Raw genomic sequence first — 19,496 nt, forward strand, 5'->3', positions numbered from 1 at the left:
GAGCACTCCATGAAAGAAAAAAAATTAACTAGAAACAATGCAAATATCCATTAACAGAAGAACAAATAGTGAATTAAGATATATTCATCCACCTGACCAGGCGGTGGCGCAGAGGACAGAGTGTCTAGCTGAGACGCGGAGGACCCAGGTTCGAAACCCCGAGGTCACTGACTTGAGCACAGGCTCATCCGGCTTGAGCATGGACTCACACACTGGCTTGAGCGTGGGGTCTCTGGCCTGAGCACAATAAATATATTTGAAGATATATAAATAGATAGCAAAACTATAAAGAGGCCTATATAACTACAAGGGAATAATTAATAATTAGTATTAAATTGAACATAACACTCCCTCTGGTTGGGAAGAAGACAGAAGCAATAAGGAAAAAGCACAGAGTGGGATTTGAAGAATGATAATGTTATATTTCTTGGCCTAGGTAATGAGTACACGGGTGTTTATTATATTCTTTGAATATATATATATATATATATATATATGCATTTCGAACACTATTTTGCTTCTATATCATATTTCTTACCCACGAAAACCTACTTTCTCCTGCTATAAAAAGGAATATAAGCATGCCTTCACCTAAGAATGTTTAAAAGATACTGTCTGATAATTCACAGTCTTCAACTAGAAAACAGATTCGATAATTGTTATAAATCATTCAAAGTTTAAACAGTATACCAACTCTTGGTTTTTGCCTCGCCAAAAAAGAAAAATGTTGTGGGTTCTTCTAGAAGTTAGTGTTAGTATCGTTTAGGATAAACCCTTCAACAGATACAAAAAGAGAAAGGTATGCATGCTTTCTCCACAAGCTGACTTTAGGCCCCTGAGTGGGGTGAGGAGCCACCCCTTCCGTGGACCACTCACCTGATGCTCAGGTCATAGCTGCCACTCAGAAGAAAGTTTTCCTCCTCACACAGGAAGAGGGCGCGGACGCTCCCGGCATGGCCCCGGAACTTGATGGGTATTGTCTTTACTTGTATGATGTCCAGAAGTTGGAGCTTCCAATTGGACAGCACAGCTATCAGATCTCCCCCGGAATAGTGGATGACTCTGTTTTTGTCCCACCTGAGTTGCCAGAGAAAAGGTCCATGAAAAAAAGAGTTAGTGTCCCGCCTGGGGCTCGCTTAGCAGGGTGGCTTCCACCTGCAAGCGTAATGGAGAATTCAAGGCCTTCCAACAAGGAAGAGGCGAAGGCGAGGCCCAGGATGAACGGGCCCCAGGAGGTTCCTACCTCACTCCATACCAAAAAAAATCATTTCAGGCAGATATAAAACCTACAGACAAAAAAGGCAAGAAAAAAATCCTCTGCCCTGGCCGGTTGGCTCAGTGGTAGAGCGTCGGCCTGGCGTGCAGAAGTCCTGGGTTCGATTCCTGGCCAGGGCACACAGGAGAAGCGCCCATCTGTTTCTCCACCCCTCCCCCTCTCCTTCCTCTCTGTCTCTCTCTTCCCCTCCCGCAGCCAAGGCTCCATTGGAGCAAAGATGGCCTGGGCGCTGGGGATGGCTCCTTGGCCTCTGACCCAGGCGCTAGAGTGGCTCTGGTCGCAAAAGAGCGACGCCCCAGAGGGGCAGAGCATCGCCCCCTGGTGGGCAGAGCGTCGCCCCCTGGTGGGCGTGCCGGGTGGATCCTGGTCGGGCGCAAGCGGGAGTCTGTCTGACTGTCTCTCCCCGTTTCCAGTTTCAGAAAAATACAAAAAAAAAAAAAATCCTCTAATTAATGTATGATAAATCCCTAAGGCATAGACTAGAGTATGCAGCATTTTCCAAACTTATTTGACCATAGAAAACTTTTCTCCTGGGAAACCTCAGAAAACACAGTTGGGAAGCCCTCTCTACCCACTGCATAGACCACTGTTTTCTTTTTTTTTCTTACCAATATCCAATGAGCCTATATTAGGTTCCGAGTCCTGTGCCAATAAAAGCCCATGGGAAACACAAAGATGAGTGAGATACGGACTTTGCCTTCAGTGAGGTTACCGTCCAATACAACAGGGTGTGAGTTGAATTCATTTTCCAGTCATGAGATTATTAGCAAATCGATACAGTGTGAGCAGGATGACCGAATAATTTATCGTCCAAACATTATTTTGTTGTGAAGGGGGACACTTATTATTATTGGGTTGGGGAATAAGTTCGTAGCGTTTTTACAGAAGACTTTTATTTAAACAAAAAACAATAATTATATCAATAAGTTAATCAATTATATATTCGCTGTTGCTGTTTACAACCTCTTCCCACCTCTCGACCAATTTGTTGATGCCGTTCTGCGAAAAATCGCCTGGTCTGGTGTCAAAGAAGTTGTTGAGCCAGTTTTTAAGGACCTCTTTGTTATTGAAGGTAACGCCCTTCATATGGTTTGACAGGGAGCGGAAAAGATGGTAATCGGTCGGTGCAAGGTCCGGAGAATACGGTGGATGCTGAAGGACCTCCCATTCAAGCTCTTGGAGTGCGGCTTTGATGACTTGTGCACCATGGGGCCTGGCGTTGTCGTGAAGGAGTATGGTTTGACCATGTCGATCAGGTCTTTTCAGTCGAATAGCCTCATTCACGCGGTGTAGCTGGGCAATGTAGAGCTCCTTGTTGACCGTGGCATTCTTTTCGAGCATTTCCCAGTTCTTCATCGAATTCAGAAAGCCTTCTGCTGCGGCACGTGTCATCGACATCAAAGTCGCCATTTTTGAACTTTGCAAACCATTTCTGTGCTGTAGACTCGCCTATGACACCTTCTCCATACACGTCGCAAATGTCCCGGGCTGCTTCGGCAGCTTTTTGACCTCGATGAAAAGCAAAGAAGAGCAGGTGTCGAAAATGTTGATTTTTGCCTCCTGGGTATTCCATTTCTAAGCCTCAAAACTAATAAAAAATTAAATAACTCAAAAATACAATTAACATAGTTTTGTGGAGCAGAAAGAGTTTTATCAAATGAATACTTACCCTTTGCCAAACAGCAAACAAATCATTTATATTTTATTGTAAAATAAAATATAAAAACGCTACGAACTTATTCCCCAACCCAATACTTACTCCAGGATCACAAAGCGAGGTTGTTCCAGTAAAAAGGGAGGCACGATCACTCCAGATAGGAGAAGCCATTTTGTTCCCATTGTCCTTGTCATAGACCAGGTGTCCCCAAACTTTTTACACAGGGGGCCAGCTCACTGTCCCTCAGACTGTTGGAGGGCGGGACTATAAAAAAACTATGAACAAATCCCTATGCACACTGCACATATCTTATTTTAAAGTAAAAAAACAAAATGGAAACAAATACAATATTTAAAATAAAGAACAAGTAAATTTAAATCAACAAACTGACCAGTATTTCAATGGGAACTATGGGCCTGCTTTTGGCTAATGAGATGGTCAATGTCCGATTCCATATTTGTCACTACTAGCCGTAACAAGTGATGTGATGTGCTTCCAGAGCCGTGACGCGCATCTCGCGTCACCGGAAGTAGTACTGTATGTGAGCGAGGCCACGCTTTGCGGCGCCACCACATATAGTGCTCCTCTCACTGATCACCAATGAAAGAGGGGCCCCTTCTGGAAGTGTGGCGGGGCAGATAAATGGCCTCAAGGGGCCGCATGCGGCCCATGGGCTATAGTTTGGGGACCACTGTTTAGACCAGGGGTCTCAAACTCACGGCCCATGGGCCGCATGCGGCCCGCCGAACAATTTTGTGCGGCCCGCAGACTAATCCACGAAGTTCAAAATATTTTGGATAAAATTAAGTAAGCCTAGGGGCCTACTTGTATTTTTCATTTCTCTAGCATCCTAGCTAGATATTAGCTTAGTTAACAGCAGTTGTGATGCAAACTACAGTTTCTGGTCGTTTTGTGACACTGAGTAAACTGCATGTACGATTGTGCTTGTTGTACTGATTTTTTTTTGTTTTCAACTGCAGTGAGAAAAGTGTTGTGTAACAGTTGCCTTTTTTAGACCTAGTGCGGCCGCCGAACGGCTGTGATCTTGCTCTGCGGCCCACATGCTGAGTTGAGTTTGAGACCCCTGGTTTAGACCATCTCTCCTGAAGAGTGTTATCACTATACTACTTCTAAGAACTCAACTTTGCCATTGCCCTATCTGCTCTGTCTGCCCCTTAAGGACTGACTGGTCAAGATACAATTTGTTCGTACGATTCACGGCCAAAAATAAAATAGAGATGTCTTTCACAACACCTCATGAATGAGGAGTGAAGTCCTAGGCCTAACGAGCGGCAGGAAGTTGATTATTAAATGGTTTTCTTATGGCAAATCCAAATGATGTCACCTTATGAAGTTATCATACGTACCATTTTCATATCTAACAGGGAAAGAGATCTACAGTGTTTATAGATTCTGTATCCCACAGAGCTGGGTAGCAGAAATACATATAGCATCACCCCATTTCTAATTTAAATATATATATATTTATATTTTATGCATGCAAAAAGAATTCTAGAATAGACACCAATATTAATAGTGGTTATCTCTAGCTTATAAGATTGTAGGAGATCGTTGCTTTTCTCTGTACATTTTTTTTGGCACTTGGTGGATTTTTTTCCCACTAAGCATATATTACTTCTAAAATTAGAGTAAAGTAATAAAGATATTTCAAAAAAAGAGAAAGATTTTAAGCACGTAAATTGTTCAAAAGTTTGTTGGTCAGTATACCCGAAATTTATAAGGAGACAGTGTCCTCCACATACCGCGGATTACGGTCCACAAATCAAAGCCCTGTTCTCATGTTGGTTTGAGTCACAGCCTGAGGTGAGGAGGGGTTGCCTTTCCAAGCAAACAGGGTCACGGGGACCCTAGGAAGCAACAGTGCGGAGGTCAAGGGTCTCTGAAGACCAGGGTTCAGACCCTAGTACCTACGTGTCAGAGAGAAGACGGACGTTGTAAGTTCCACAGAAGACGTTCCGTTCCTCCATCTGGACGTGCTGGGTCTCCTGGTTCTGGTAGGCCGTCCACAGGTTGTAGTCGTTCTAACAAGGAAACACGTGCAGTCAAGGTGCGGCGGCCAACTTTACCCACTCTTCTCCTAGGAGGGTCTCCCCGGGCAAGGACACGAGGGCCCACGGATTCTTCCCCTTTTAAAGGCGGTGGCTGTGTCTACACGGTGATGGGGCGGGGCCCAGGGGCAGGCGCTAGAGTCCTCTGTCCGTTAGAAAACGTGGGGCCCTGGGTCCTCATTCTTCTTCCACTGCTTTGTGTTTCCCGTGCGTTCTGATTCCGTGAACTTTCAGTGCGGCTGGTGGCACTTGTTTAAACAATGCGCTTACAGAGGGGTTGCTCACAGATAAAGTCCCGCGCGTGACTTTTGACCGACCACTTCGTGGAAGTGGGGGGGGGGGGAGTCTCACATTTATATCTATTTACGTGTGCCTGACAGTTCAAAGTGTATTCATGGGGATTCAAGCCGTACGGGAGGTTACTGCTACGTGATCTATGCACGGCGCTTCCAAGGTTTCCTACCTCAGCAACCTGAATTTCTCCTTATCACTGCCTCAAAAAGTCCGTCATTCGCCCCACAAAGTACAGTGTGTCCGTAAAGTCATGGTGCACTTTTGACCAGTCACAGGGAAACCCTCCCAGTTTCTGTAGGATGATGTGGCAGCATGTGCGCATGCGCAGATGATGACGTAACACCGTGTATACAGCGGAGCAGCCCACGGCCATGCCAGTCCAGATGTGGACGGTACAGAGGAAAGTTCAGTGTGTTCTGTGGCTCGCTAAATTCGAATCTGTGACCAAAGTGCAACGTGAATATCGGCGTGTTTATAACGAAGCGCCACCACATAGGAATAACATGACTTGGTGGGATAAGCAGTTGAAGGAAACCGGCAGTTTGGTGGAGAAACCCCGTTCTGGTAGGCCATCCGTCAGTGACGAGTCTGTAGAGGCTATACGGGAGAGCTATCTAAGGAGCCCTAAAAAATCTGTGTGTGAGCCCACATTGAACTGCACTGAATAGGTATGAAACTGGGAGAGTTTTCCTTTTATTTGGTGCAGATTTCACATTTCTATCATCTTTTGTTGCTTTCCTGTGACCGGTCAAAAGTGCACCATGACTTTACGGACACACTGTACTCTCTCACTTCACAGATGAGCCATCTGAGCCTCAGATAGGAGAAATCGATATATCAAATCTCAAAGAGGTACTTGCTCTCCCTTTTCAATCCTTTCTTCCTTCCTCTCTTCCTTCTTCCTTTTCCTCCCTCCATTCCTCAATCACACGCTTTTCTGAGCAGCTTTGGCATGGCCCGACATGCTAAATTCCAGTACCGATGACTCAGCTGGACTCCCAGTTCCACTCTTCTCCCCAGCGATACCTTTACCCTCCAGTCGATGGCAGAAACGAACAATCCCACTTCCAGGAAACCACGACACAGAGAGTGCATCATGAGCGCCAGGAAGACCACACCATCCCGTTTGCCCTGGGAGCCCCTCCTGGGAACATCTCTTCCTCGTTCTCCTTCCAAACCTCAGCCATCCCCCTGCCTGTAGATTCCTCCTCAGCTCACTCCCCTCCTTTCCTGGGTTTGCTATCCTCCTTAATCTCTAACCAAGCAGTGATATTCACTTTAGAAGTGTCTCCACAAAAGAATCTGTCCAAGCAGCTATGATAGTCTGTCTTGGATTAAATGAGGCATCCCTGGCTTCTCCCAGCCCAGGCTGGGGACTCCTAAGCTCATGCTCACCTTCTGAGTTCGGAGAGCCTTAGAAGCCACATGGCAGAGTCATTAGGAGGAACAAGACCTGACTTCAAACTCCAGCTCGGCCACTGAACAGCTATGAGAACTTGGGCAAGGGTTCTAACCCCCTGGCCTTCCCTTCCACACCCATGAATTGAGAGCAATGCTCTCTACCCGACCTCTAGTAAGGACCAAGTGCATGATGGACACAAAGCCCTCGGCATGCGCCCAGCACGGTGTCTGAGCTCAGTACCGCTGCAGTCAGCGCCCCTCAGAAGCACTCCCCTCCACCTCTGCCCAGCAGACCCCTTAACCGCTCAGTTTTGCCACTTCCCACGTTCCCTCTGGCCTCTCTGTCTTCTCTTAAATTGTACATTTCTAAAGCACTAAATCCCGTCTGGTGATGACAGCTACATCGGCTAAGGAAGAGGGGTCATAGTTTCATTCTATACTCAGAGGAGCAACAGACTCGGGAAGCGCAGGTCAGCGTCTAACTTGGGTCTGTCGCTCTGCTGGTCAGGGGCTCACACTCTCTGTGCCTCCGTTTCTGTGCCTATAACATGAGTGAATGGGCCAACTCAAACAAGTATTTTTAACTTTTTTATTTTTTTACAGAGACGGAGAGTCAGAGAGAGGGATAGACAGGGACAGACAGACAGAAAGAGAGAGATGATAAGCATCAATCATCAGTTTTTCATTGATTGCTTTCTCATACATGCCTTGACCACGGGCCTTCAGCAGACCGAGTAACCCCTTGCTCAAGCCAGTGACCTTGGGTCCAAGCTGGTGAGCTTTGCTCAAACCAGATGAGCCCGCGCTCAAGCTGGCAACCTCGGGGTCTCGAACCTGGGTCCTCCACATCCCAGTCCGATGCTCTATCCACTGCGCCACCGCCTGGTCAGGCCCAACTCAAAGATTTAAAAAAAAAAAAGAAGTCGCCGGTCAAATGAGGTCAACAAATGTGTGTTAGTTGGCCCACATAGTTTTGGGGGGTTTTTTCCAATGCTTTTAACTGGTCACCAGCATTTAAGAAAAACAAGGAGTGTCAGGTGATAAACTGGAGTTTCCACTTCTCCGGGAAGTTCAGAGGGTCTGGGAGGCTGAGCGCTGCACCCTACAATAGCGGCACCGTATTTCCCCACGTATCAGACGCACCCTTTTCCAAAAAATTGGGGTCTAAAAACTGGGTGCGTCTTATACGGTGGTTGTAGGGTTTTTTTACTTCTGTTTCCCCCTTTTTCGTGCTTGTCTTTTTTCAAATTCCAGGCCCCCAAATTAAGGTGTGTCTTATACACGGGGAAATACGGTCATTAGCCACAGCTGCGTAGCAGAGGGCTCCTTAGATGGGTGGTGAGCCCCCTCGTTCTTCCCAGTCCCACCATCCTTTGCCGTTCACGCCGCCCACCTCCCTCGTTCGTGGGACCTGTCCGGCCTCTACAAACATATGCATTAGGTGGTCTCTCTGGACGCTCCAGTTTCTCAAATTATACTTGATACTCTACAGCTTTCATACGGGGAGCGGCCATCTGAGCACCTGTCATTAAGTATTCTTTGGGGGCCCACTGAACAGTTTCAAAATAGAAGGCCCTGGAGCAAAGAGGAGGGACGAGGAATCGACCGAGCCCGGGCAGGCAGAACGGAGCTCAGCATCTCCCTCCACTGTTCACGATTGCCCAAGACTCGGTAGGGAGGCCTGCGGTGAAGTGGCTCCCCCCTGCCACCCTGGAACCAGGATGAACCGGAAGCGGAAAGTGAGAAGGCTCAGTTCGTCTGGAGCCTGGACGCTCCGGGCCAGCCCTGGGCCTCCCCTCTGTCCTTCTCGTTCCAGAGCCTCGGGCTCCTGCAGCCTCTGGGGGCCTCCCCTCTGTCCTCTCGTTCCAGAGCCTCAGGCTCCTGCAGCCCCTGGGGGCCTCCTCTCTGTCCTTCTCGTTCCAGAGCCTCAGGCTCCTGCAGCCTCTGGGGGCCTCCTCTCTGTCCTTCCCGTTCCAGAGCCTCAGGCTCCTGCAGCCCCTGGGGGCCTCCTCTCTGTCCTCGTTCCAGAGCCTCAGGCTCCTGCAGCCCCTGGGGGCCTCCTCTCTGTCCTTCTCGTTCCAGAGCCTCAGGCTCCTGCAGCCCCTGGGGGCCTCCTCTCTGTCCTTCCCGTTCCAGAGCCTCAGGCTCCTGCAGCCCCTGGTGGCCTCCTCTCTGTCCTTCTCGTTCCAGAGCCTCAGGCTCCTGCAGCCTCTGGGGGCCTCCCCTCTGTCCTTCCCGTTCCAGAGCCTCAGGCTCCTGCAGCCCCTGGGGGCCTCCTCTCTGTCCTTCTCGTTCCAGAGCCTCAGGCTCCTGCAGCCCCTGGGGGCTTCCCCTCTGTCCTTCTCGTTCCAGAGCCTCAGGCTCCTGCAGCCCCTGGTGGCAGGTACTGACGGGTGTTGAGGAGGGAAGCCCCAGCCCTCGCTGACACTGCTCCTGGCTCTGAGCTCTCCGCCCGCTGACTCGGGGCCACAGACACGGCCACGGCCATGGCATTGGAAGTAAAGACAAACCCCGAGCGGACAAGCACCTCAGTCCACTCTGTAACAGGTGCGGGCAGGCAAGGCTGACAGGAGGGAAGTGACCTGTTGAAAGGACACCCAGCACAGAACTCTGGCCTCCCTTAGGGAGTGTCCCCTCCCATAGCCTGTATCCCTGCACTGTGAGGACTTTCCTGCGCCTTCACGTGAGGACCGAGCCGCCTTCAGCCCTCAGCGGCCAGTCCGGCCAGTCCGACGGACGCTCACAGTTATTTGCGCCCCCTTTCCCTCCCCCCCCCCATGCCGTCAGCACCCACCTTTGTTCTCAGTTTCCACTTCTGGTTTTTCCCACGCGGGCGCTTCCTGTCCTCTGTCATTTTAGGGATCGGGATTAAGAGCTTGCAGGCGTAACGAGGGTCGAGCCCCCTGACGTCGGAACCCTGGGGCAGGGAGAGCAGAGAACAGCCCCTCTCAGTTAGTTCCTCTCTCCAACAAGAGGGGAACGACTGGTGCTGGGCAGGATCCGGAGGACGGGTCGGCTCTGGCCGGGGGAGGCCCAGGCCTGGCGGCGAGGCCGGCGGGCTGTGTGGACTGGAGTGAGGACAAGGACAGCAGAGATCTGGGGCGAGACCGGAAAGAGACGGACGGTCAGCGCCTCCTGGCTCTCCAGAGCATGGCTCGCCTCACCGCGCCCTCCTCTTCTCACCTTCTCTCTCTCCCACCCGTCTCTGCGGGCAGAGCCCGTCTCTGCGGGCAAAGGGTCTACCAGCCAGGACCCCATGGTCTGAATTAGGCTTCAGGCAAGAAACAGAAAGTTAATGTGCTGGAAACGGTGACCACCCGGGAAAACTGCCTTTCAACCTCGGAAGAGACTTTGCGTCCCGACGAACACCGTGTGCCGGATTGGGCCGCCCTGGAAACACGCTTGGGTCTCTCTGACGGCGGGAGCCACAGCGCAGCTCTCTGGGAGGGAGACGCCCTGCTGGTGAGGTTTCGCCAGGCCCCGCCCTCCTCTCTCTGAGAGGTTTTGGTCCTTGCTGCCCTGCTCCCCTTGGACACTGACATGGTACCGTGGACGGGGACGAGTGGGAGGTCCACACAGAGAGGTCCACACGGAAAGCCAGGGACTATCGAGCAGATCTGGGGTCCCCAAACTTTTTACACAGGGGGCCAGTTCACTGTCCCTCAGACCATTGGAGGGCTGCCACATACAGTGCTCCCCTCACTGACCACCAATGAAAGAGGTACCCCTTCCAGAAGTGCGGCAGGGGGCCGGATAAATGACCTCAGGGGGCCACATGCGGCCCGCAGGCCGTAGTTTGGGGACACCTGGATGAAAGGCTCACAGTCAGGCCGACCCCGACAAAGGAGTGAGGCTGGTCCCCAGAGCACCCTCTCCCGGACAGGGCGTACCTGCAGTAACGTAATCTGGTTCTGAATGACCGTGTGCCTCCATAGGTCCAGCTTGACCTCCTGGGCCACCACGGCCCAGTGCCGGCTCACAGAGGCACATCTGTTCAGGGAGTTTTTATCCAGCAGACCTGTGGGGGGGGGGTGAAAGGTTGGGAGGGAGGGAGGGAGGGAGGGAGGGAGGGAGGGAGAGAGGGAGGGAGGAAGGAGGAGGGAGAGAGAAAGGAGGGAGGGAGGGAGGGAGGGAGGGGGGGAGGGAGGGGGAGGGAGGGAGGGAGGGAGGGAGGGAGGGAGGGGGGAGGGAGGGGGGAGGGAGGGAGGGAGGGAGGAAGGAAGGAAGGAAGGAAGGAAGGAAGGAAGGAAGGAAGGAAGGAAGGAAGGGAGGAAGGAAGGAAGTTAAGCCTGGGAACCTCAAACTGGATTGCCATGGTAGGTCCCCGAGCAATTTCCCAAGACACCCCAGCATACTTAGAATATACTTGGAGAGGTGGATGGGCAGGTGATGGATGAAGTCCAGGTACTTGCTGACCCCAGAAGACAGGTCTCTGACAGCATCCAGGTCAACCAACAGATTGGAAGGGGTGTCCCCAACCTTGGGCATGCCTTCTTTTCTGGAAAACTGCCTGTTCATCTCGGAAATACACTGGAGAGAGCTCTTCCATGGTCCCTCTAGAAGGGAGCCAGAGAAAGGTGCATGGTGGCTTGTCTCGGTGCTGATTCCTAGCCAGGAGAACTCATCAGTCTTCCCTTAGGCTACTGGATTTCGTCATTTCTTCTGCCCAAATGAAAAGAGAGGACCCTCCCCCCCAAAAAAAGAAGAAAACATACAAGTACTTTTCAGCCTTCCCAAGGAGATGCCTGTAGTCTCAAAGCCTGCCCTGCTCAGGTGAAATGCATGCTGTCTGAATTTCCTTTGATCACCCCAACAACAAAGCATTATACACAACTTTTTTAAAAGAGTGGAATGAACGAAATAAGATTGGTAAGATGGCCCTGGCTGGTTGGCTCAGCGGTAGAGCGTAGGCCTGGTGTGCGGGAGACCTGGGTTCGATTCCCGGCCAGGGCACACAGGAGAAGAGCCCATTTGCTTCTCCACCCCCCACCCCCCCTCCTTCCTCTCTGTCTCTCTCTTCCCCTCCCGCAGCCAAGGCTCCATTGGAGCAAAGATAGCCCGGGCGCTGGGGATGGCTCCTTGGCCTCTGCCCCAGGCGCTAGAGTGGCTCTGGTCGCGGCAGAGCGACCCCCCGGAGGGGCAGAGCATTGCCCCCTGGTGGGCAGAGCGTCGCCCCTGGTGGGCGTGCCGGGTGGATCCCGGTCGGGCGCATGCGGGAGTCTGTCTGACTGTCTCTCCCCGTTTCCAGCTTCAGAAAAATACAAAAAAAAAAAAAAAAAGATTGGTAAGATGTTGATCGTTATCGAAGAGAGGTGATGGTTGTATGAATGGTTACTATACTGTTCTAGCTGCTTTTAAAATTTGAAATTTTCTATATAAATACAAAATATATATATTGTAAACTCTATGTGCTGCATTTCCTATCATTGTTTCCTGGGTCAGTCTTGCTTTGAAAACCAACTTAGAATGGCCTTGAGGTCAAGGTCCAAATGTCCCCGTGGCTTTTATTTCCTCCTCCAGGAATCCAACGCTGCAAAACAACAGCCACTGAGTTCTTTCAAAATGAGTTGGTTGGAGAGGTGCCCACAATCATGCCACAGGTCGGGGGCCAGACAGGGGACTGTGGCGCGGGACAGAGGGAGACTCTCAAAGAAGCCCTTGAGAACCTCCTTTCTGATCTCTATTTTCAGGTGTCACCCAAAGGCACCCCACCGGAGAGATAAAAACATGGACTGTTTTTATCCTGAGTCGTATTGACTGATGTTACCCTTCCTTCTCCCCTTCCCGAATGTAGGATTAAATGAAGGAACAACTATCAGAGAGTCCAACATGCCACCGGTGGACAGTAAATGTTGACACACACACACCCGCATCTGTCGTCCCCACGGGTTATGGCCCTCTCAGCCCCTCCAACTTCCCTGGAGACTGCCAAGTCTCAGATCTACTGGCTTGCTCACCGCAAGTGAACTTACCAGTACTAGATGCTTTCCCCACAGCTTTTCCAAGCAAGCTTTTTCTTCCTGAACCCTTGGACAAAGGGAAGGCAGTGTCCTTAGTTGTGGGTGCCCAGTAAACGTGTAAAGTTTTAAACTGGGGACTGTAAACTTTTTCGGGGAGGAAAAACACACGGCTGGAGTCTTGAGCAAGCTCTGAAACACAGAAGTTCCAGACAAAGTTATTCTTGAAGCAGGTGTGTAGAGGAAAAAAAGAGACAGAAGTAAGTGATTTCATTTCTACTTGCTTCTTTTTGTTTTTGGTTTTTATTGATTGATTTTTTTTTTTTTTTAATTTTTCTGAAGTAAGAAGCGGGGAGGCAGAGAGACAGACTCCCACATGCGCCCAACTGGGATCCACCCGGCATGCCCACCAGGGGGCGATGCTCTGCCCATCTGGGCCATTGTTCTGTTGCAGCCAGAGCCATTCTAGCACCTGAGGTGGAGGCCATGGAGCCATCATCAGCGCCTGGGCCAACTTGATCCAATGGAGCCTTGGCTGCAGGAGGGGAAGAGAGAGACAGAGAGGAAGGAGAGGGGGAGGGGTGGAGAAGCAGATGGGTGCTTCTTCTGTGTGCCCTGGCCGGGAATCGAACCTGGGACTTCCATACGCCGGGCCGACACTCTACCACTGAGCCAACTGGCCAGGGCTACTGATTGATTTTTTTAGAGAGACAGGGAGGGAAGGGGAGAGAAGAAAACGCCGATTCGTTGTTTCCTTTATTTATGCATTCATCGGTTGATTCTTGTATGTGCTCCGACCAGGGATCAAACCTGCAACTTTGGCATATCATGACAATGCTCTTACCAGTGGTCGGCAAACTCATTAGTCAACAGAGCCAAATATCAACAGTACAACGACTGAAATTTCTTTTGAGAGCCAAATTTTTTAAACTTAAACTATCTAGGTAGGTACATTCCTTATCGAGGTAGCGCCCGCACGTGCTATTTTGTGGAAGAGCCACACTCAAGGGGCCAAAGAGCCGCAGTTTGCCGACTAGGGCTCTAACGCAACTGAGCTACTTAGATGGAGCCTCTACTTGCTTCTTTTATATCTACATGAAATGGGCCGGGCTGGTTATGTCTGCTTTCTTTTGAGGTCTCTGAGTTTCTCTGCAAAAAAAAACCCAAAAACCACAGGAAACCCCTAATTTTGCCAGCCCGCCTCCCGTGCAGAATTGGTCAGAGTTCTATAGGCAGAGAGAGGGCGTGAGAGGGCTGTGGGCAGGAACTGGAAGACAAACCGCTTTTATGAAGCTCTGGCTTCACTTTCTTCAATGATACAAATAACTGCCCTTTAGTCGAAATAGAGAATTTAACTTTTTAAGAGAGAAGCTTCCCTAAGAAAAGGGACAGGTTGAGCAACCCGCAACGGAACTGGGCTCTAATGTCAGCGGCTGGTTCCTAGAGAGGGTGAGGAAATCCTTTGAGAGAGGACCAGGGAGTAATGCACGTGGCAGACTCCCCGCCCACCTCCGCACGCACCCCCCACGCCCAGCGGCGAGGGTGGCGAGGGGTCGCCCCGCACAGTGGAAGATGCCGGGAGGGGAGTCCTGGTTTTCAAGCCCCTCGCTGGGTGACCTCGTTCAAGGCCCTCAGATTCCCTGAACTTTGGGCTCCTTATCTAATAAAATGAAGGAGCTGGACTGGTTGGCTTCTGATCTATTTGTGACGTCTCTAGTTTTTTAAGGGGCTTTTTCACCGCATCTTCATTCCAGATGATCTTTCTTCTATTTGCCCAAAGCACTAACGAAGTCTAATGGCGTTATGTCAGGATCGAATTGCACCATAGGTCAATCTAGCTTTCAGTTTCTCTCGGATGCCACGATTCTCCAACGGTGACCACGAATCCGGCCTCGTGAACATCAGGAATTGTCAGCCTTCAAGATCAGCAACTCTGAAACCCCTCCATCTGCCGGCCTCCCAGCCGGCCTCCCACCCCTCGCTGAGCCTCCGCTTCCCCACACCGGACCTCCCACTCCTGGACCCCTCTAGAGCCTTCTTTGTATCTCCTCTTGCCTCTGTTCTGGTTTATTTGTTCCCCTCGTTCACTGAACCGGCCAAACAGCCCCAAGATCTTCTCACCGACACCCCTAGGTCGGTGGCTCTCAGGGTCGGTCCCACAGCGGCAGTCCCAGCATCGGCCGGGGACCGGTTAGATGTGCGACTCGTCAGGACCCGCTGCCTCAGGAGATCTGAGGGAGCCCAGCCGTGGGGGATCGCGTAAGCCCGACCGGGATTCTGATACGAGCTAAAATCTGACCCGTCCTGTGCTAGCCCGATTTGGCCCATTCATTCACTCCAGCCTTGGATAACCTCTACTTCAAGATTGGACTTTTATGCACAAGCAAAGAATATGGTGGAATAAAAAAACACTAATTCCCTAGCTTTTGACCTGTTGGCCTGGTTTCTGCACAAGGCTGGGTGACGGGGGCAAAACAATTCACACACACACACCCCCAAGGCCAGTCAGTCACTGATGCAGGAGCCACATCAACCTTAAATAATAGAGACAGACCGGCCATTTCTGGGCCGAAGGGTACAGAAACCCACTTGAAAGGCTTGACAGTTCTAAGTTCTGCCAGCCCTCTCTATTTGTCGTGTGACCATTTTCTACCAGAAAGTTACTTGCATTCGGCAATTCCTCCTTTGGTACATAGGTTTCAGGATCCCGTGTCAGGAAAAAGAGCTCTATCCCGCCTTCCGGGAAATCCCCATCTGACCTGAGTTTGTCCACACACCCCCGGTGCCTCTACAGGGCTCCTGAAACCCGGCTCCCTGGCCCTTGGGGCCCCCAGTCTTCTGTCCGTGGCTCCGTTCACCTGACACGTTGTCCAGCTTCCTCTGCAACAAGACCCTGACGACGTTGGTGGCGGTGAGCAGCAACGGGGGGTCACACAGCTGTAGCAGCGAGAGCGTGTAATCGGCCTTCGTCTGCGGGGCGCTCTTCCCAAACCAGAACAGCGTCTCCTTCATCTTCGCTTCCACCGTTCGATGCAACATCTGGTCGAAGGAGGACTTGGCGGTTTTCCCCCCTTGGGAGAGGCTGACCCGGGACCGGTGGTAGATGAAGTCCTTCCCCTGGGTGGTCTGAAGGATGTTTTGGAAATACTGTAACAGAGGCAAGCTGTCTAACTGCTGCAGAACGCTGACGAGGAACCGCCTCCGGTCCACCTCACCGACCCTCCAGAACCACTCCTTGGTGGAGAAGGTCTTCCGAGCCAAGACGCACGTGTCGCAGTCCTGGCAGACGGGCACGGACCCGTCTCCCTTCTCGCAGTAGAAGTAGGGGACGGCCTTCAGGCTTGAGTCCAGGTTTTCCATGATCCTGAGACGACCAGTTCACTTCCTCCTCTGCCCCTGGTCCACCCCACCCAACCTCAGAGGAATAGGAGACCCTGATCCAGATCTCGAATGAGCCTTTTCTGTGATCAGCGTCTCCCAGAGAAAGAAAAAGTAACCCCTCTGCCAGAGATGGAAGGCCGATTTCTCCTGGAAGGAAACTGCCAGGAAACTGCCGGTAGAAGTCTGGCTTTTTGTACTGACCTCCTAGGAAACAGGGCTTTACCGTAAATCTCCTAAACCTGGCCCTGCCGAGGTGGAGGCAGTTGCTGTATATGCTGAAAGAGCTGGTCATCTCAGTTCTAGGACGGCAAGAAGAGGGTTAGTCAAACGTAAAGAATAGATAGACCGGGCCCTGACCGGTTGGCTCAGTAGTAGAGTGTCAGCCTGGCATGTGGGGGACCCGGGTTCGATTCCCGGCCAGGGCACATAGGAGAAGCGCCCATTTGCTTCTCCACCCCTCCCCCTCTCCTTCCTCTCTGTCTCTCTCTTCCCCTCCTGCAGCCGAGGCTCCATTGGAGCAAAGATGGCCCGGGCGCTGGGGATGGCTCCTTGGCCTCTGCCCCAGGCGGCAGAGCAACCCCCGGAGGGGCAGAGCATCGCCCCCTGGTGGGCAGAGCTTCGCCCCTGGTGGGCGTGCTGGGTGGATCCCGGTCGGGCACATGTGGAAGTCTGTCTGACTGTCTCTCCCCGTTTCCAGCTTCAGAAAAATACAAAAAAAAAAAAAAAAGGATAGACCGGCCCTGGCCGGTTGGCTCAGTGGTAGAGCGTCGGCCTGGCATGCAGAAGTCCCGGGTTTGACTCCCAGCCAGGGCACACAGGAGAAGCGCCCATCTGCTTCTCCACACCTCCCCCTCTCCTTCCTCTCTGTCTCTCTCTTCCCTTCCGGCAGCCGAGGCTCCATTGGAGCAAAGATGGCCCGGGCACTGGGGATGGCTCTGTGGCCTCTGCCTCAGGCGCTAGAGTGGCTCTGGTCGCAACATAGCGACGCCCAGGATGGGCAGAGCATCGCCCCCTGGTGAGCGTGCTGAGTGGATCCTGGTCGGGCGCATGCGGGAGTCTGTCTGACTGTCTCTCCCCGTTTCCAGCTTCAGAAAAATACAAAAAAAAAAAAAAAGAATAGATACACCGCTTCTTTTCTTTGGAAATTTAATGGGGCGACAGTGATCAATAAGAGTACACAGGTTTCAGGCGAACATCTCTATATAGCATGTGGCTACACGAGGGTCACATGGGACGATGACATAGGGAAAACTCCAAAACTGTCTGGGACACAGGAAATGTGCAATCAAGTTAGTCATTTATTATGATTACTCTGTGATTTCTTTTTTAATCTCTCTGAAGATTCCTGGTTACCAATTCCAGGCCCAATGGGCCATCCGTGCACCTGGGAGGGCAGGAGCATGACAGACAGGAGAGTCCAAGATGGAAGACTCAAGTATCACCGAAGGGGGTCTTTCACCGGAAGATGGCTAACAGACATGGAGAATGGCACAGCATGGAGCAAAAGGGGGACACCAGAGGCTCCCCATTCCCAGACCCACATGGTTTCCAAAGCCAGCCACCACCGGCAGAGATTTCTGTGCCCAGGTCACCCTCAAAGCGCACGCGCGTGGCTGCCTGGCGGTGAGCAGAAGTCTGGCACGTGGACCCCGCCCCTGGCTACGGGGCAGCCTCCACGTGGACCCCGCCCCTGGCTACGTGGACCCCGCCCCTGGCTACGGGGCAGCCTCCACGTGGACCCCGCCCCTGGCTACGGGGCAGCCTCCGCCGCAGCCGAGGCCGGCTTCTCGGGCTCCTCTCCCAGATCCACGATCCGGATGGCGTTTTCCTTCTTGGAGAGCCAGAAGGCGGGGTAGACTGGCTCCGCAAACTTGCAGTCAAATTTGTGAACCAGGGTCATGGCGTCAGGCTGCACCCCATAGAAAGACAGCGTCCCCCCCGGGAAGTTGACGTAGATGCCCAGCCTCCGGAAAGGGCCGGCGCTGAGCGGGGTCTCCGTGTCGCTGTGCCAGGCCGCGAACTCCTTCCCGTTCCACTGGAGGCTCCAGGAGAAGCTGTTTCCCGAGATGCAGCCGTTGCGCTCCTCCCCCTTGCGGTCGATGCCTTTGCAGGTCAGGCCGACGTAGGTGCCGGCCCCGGAGATCTCCACCTCGAAGTAGTACCGGTGCAGGTACAGGCTCTGCTGGGCGAGCACCTGCCGCCAGTGCAGGAACCGGCTGGGGAGGTCCGGGTAGGGGTGCTCCCAGGGCGTGGTGTTGGTGACCTTGCGGTTGTCTTCCTGCAGCCGGAGATACCTGTGTGCCGTGTCCGGGTCCAGCGTGATGTCACAAGCATCTGAGGAGAGACGGAAGTCGGGGACAGTAGGTCAGAAACCCACGGAACGTTTCCAACCTGACCAGCCTCCCAAGTCTGAGAAAATATCCAGACCTCTCTGTTCTCTGTTTACCCAGGACACTGTCCCCCCCCCCTGGGGGGGAAGAAAATACAGGGGCGTGGAAGCCAGAAAACAGAACGCAACGTGGTATCGTCATTTAGAATAATACGGTCCCACCTCTGTCCCTGTGTCCCCACTGTTTCCTGACACAGAACTCATGAAACTCTTGTCATCTCCTAACTGGTAAGGACACAGGGAGCATCTTTTGTTCTAATATTTGGTCTCTGAATCCCAGTTCCTGACACAGGACTCTCGAAACTCTTGTAATTTCCTGGGTGACTGAAGCATCTTTTGTCCTAAAAAGGCAACTTTGGCAGGGGTGGGTGGGGGGTCCTGGACAACTCCTAGGTGGGGCGCTGTTTACCGGAAAGATCAAGCCGTGATTGGGAGCTTGGAGATTTCAGCCCTACTTCTCCAGAGAAAAAAGAGGGGCCGGCAGTAGAGTTAGGAGCCATTGTGCCACCGTGAGCAGGCTCCCTGAAAAATCCCATCAGGAGGGAATTCAGAGAGCTTCCAGGTGGGTAAGAACGTCCACTCTGGGAGGTGACCCTGACTCCGTGGGGATAAGAGCTCCTGAGCTCAGGGCCTTCCCAGACCGTGTCCGGCTGTCCACCTGTGTCCTTTATCCCACCCTTTAAAAAAACTGGTACACAGAAAGAAGTGTTTCCCTGAGCTCTGTGAGCTGCTCTAACGACGTGATCCACCCCAGGACAGGGACGTGGGAACCTCCTGTTAATAGCCGGGTCGGACAAGAGTTGTGAGCAGCCTGAGGACCTACTACTCGCCCAGCATCTGAAGTGGGGTGAGGACGGGTAGGTAACGCCAGAACTGAGTAAAGTTGTAGCACACCCACCTGGTGCCGTGGAGAACTGCTTATTGGGGACACCCCACACACACACACATGCTGGAAGGGGTCCCAGACCCTTTGTCACAAGTCCCTCTACTTTCTTTGTCAAACCTTTGGCATTTCCTCTGTTATTTGCTGAGCCGAATCAAGAAATAAGATCCATTGGTTCATTTATTTGTT

At 52.1% G+C, this 19,496-nt stretch overlaps 2 protein-coding genes across 2 annotated transcripts in view; both read right to left on the reverse strand.

The window, feature by feature from the left end:
• FBXW10B (F-box and WD repeat domain containing 10B) overlaps nt 1–16,104 on the reverse strand; it is a 29,920-nt gene extending 13,816 nt beyond the window's left edge. Inside the window, exons 1-7 of the mRNA XM_066366464.1 lie at nt 15,513–16,104; nt 12,670–12,846; nt 11,053–11,253; nt 10,588–10,715; nt 9,492–9,614; nt 4,866–4,975; nt 877–1,077 (exon numbers count right to left, since the gene is read on the reverse strand). Of these exons, the coding sequence (XP_066222561.1) occupies nt 877–1,077; nt 4,866–4,975; nt 9,492–9,614; nt 10,588–10,715; nt 11,053–11,253; nt 12,670–12,846; nt 15,513–16,014 (1,442 nt within the window). The 5' untranslated portion in view covers nt 16,015–16,104. The remainder of the gene's footprint in view (nt 1–876; nt 1,078–4,865; nt 4,976–9,491; nt 9,615–10,587; nt 10,716–11,052; nt 11,254–12,669; nt 12,847–15,512) is intronic.
• Nucleotides 16,105–17,164: 1,060 nt separating this feature from the next.
• On the reverse strand, nt 17,165–18,397 carry TRIM16 (tripartite motif containing 16; the record flags this gene model as incomplete). The annotated part of the gene is made up of 2 exons (XM_066364560.1): nt 17,165–17,706; nt 17,798–18,397. Coding segments are annotated over 2 exons (612 nt in total), but the record flags the coding sequence as incomplete, so codon positions are not given.
• Between the last annotated feature and the right edge of the window lie 1,099 nt (nt 18,398–19,496).

Source organism: Saccopteryx leptura, chromosome 2 (assembly GCF_036850995.1).
Source record: "Saccopteryx leptura isolate mSacLep1 chromosome 2, mSacLep1_pri_phased_curated, whole genome shotgun sequence".
Classification (NCBI taxonomy): domain Eukaryota; kingdom Metazoa; phylum Chordata; class Mammalia; order Chiroptera; family Emballonuridae; genus Saccopteryx; species Saccopteryx leptura.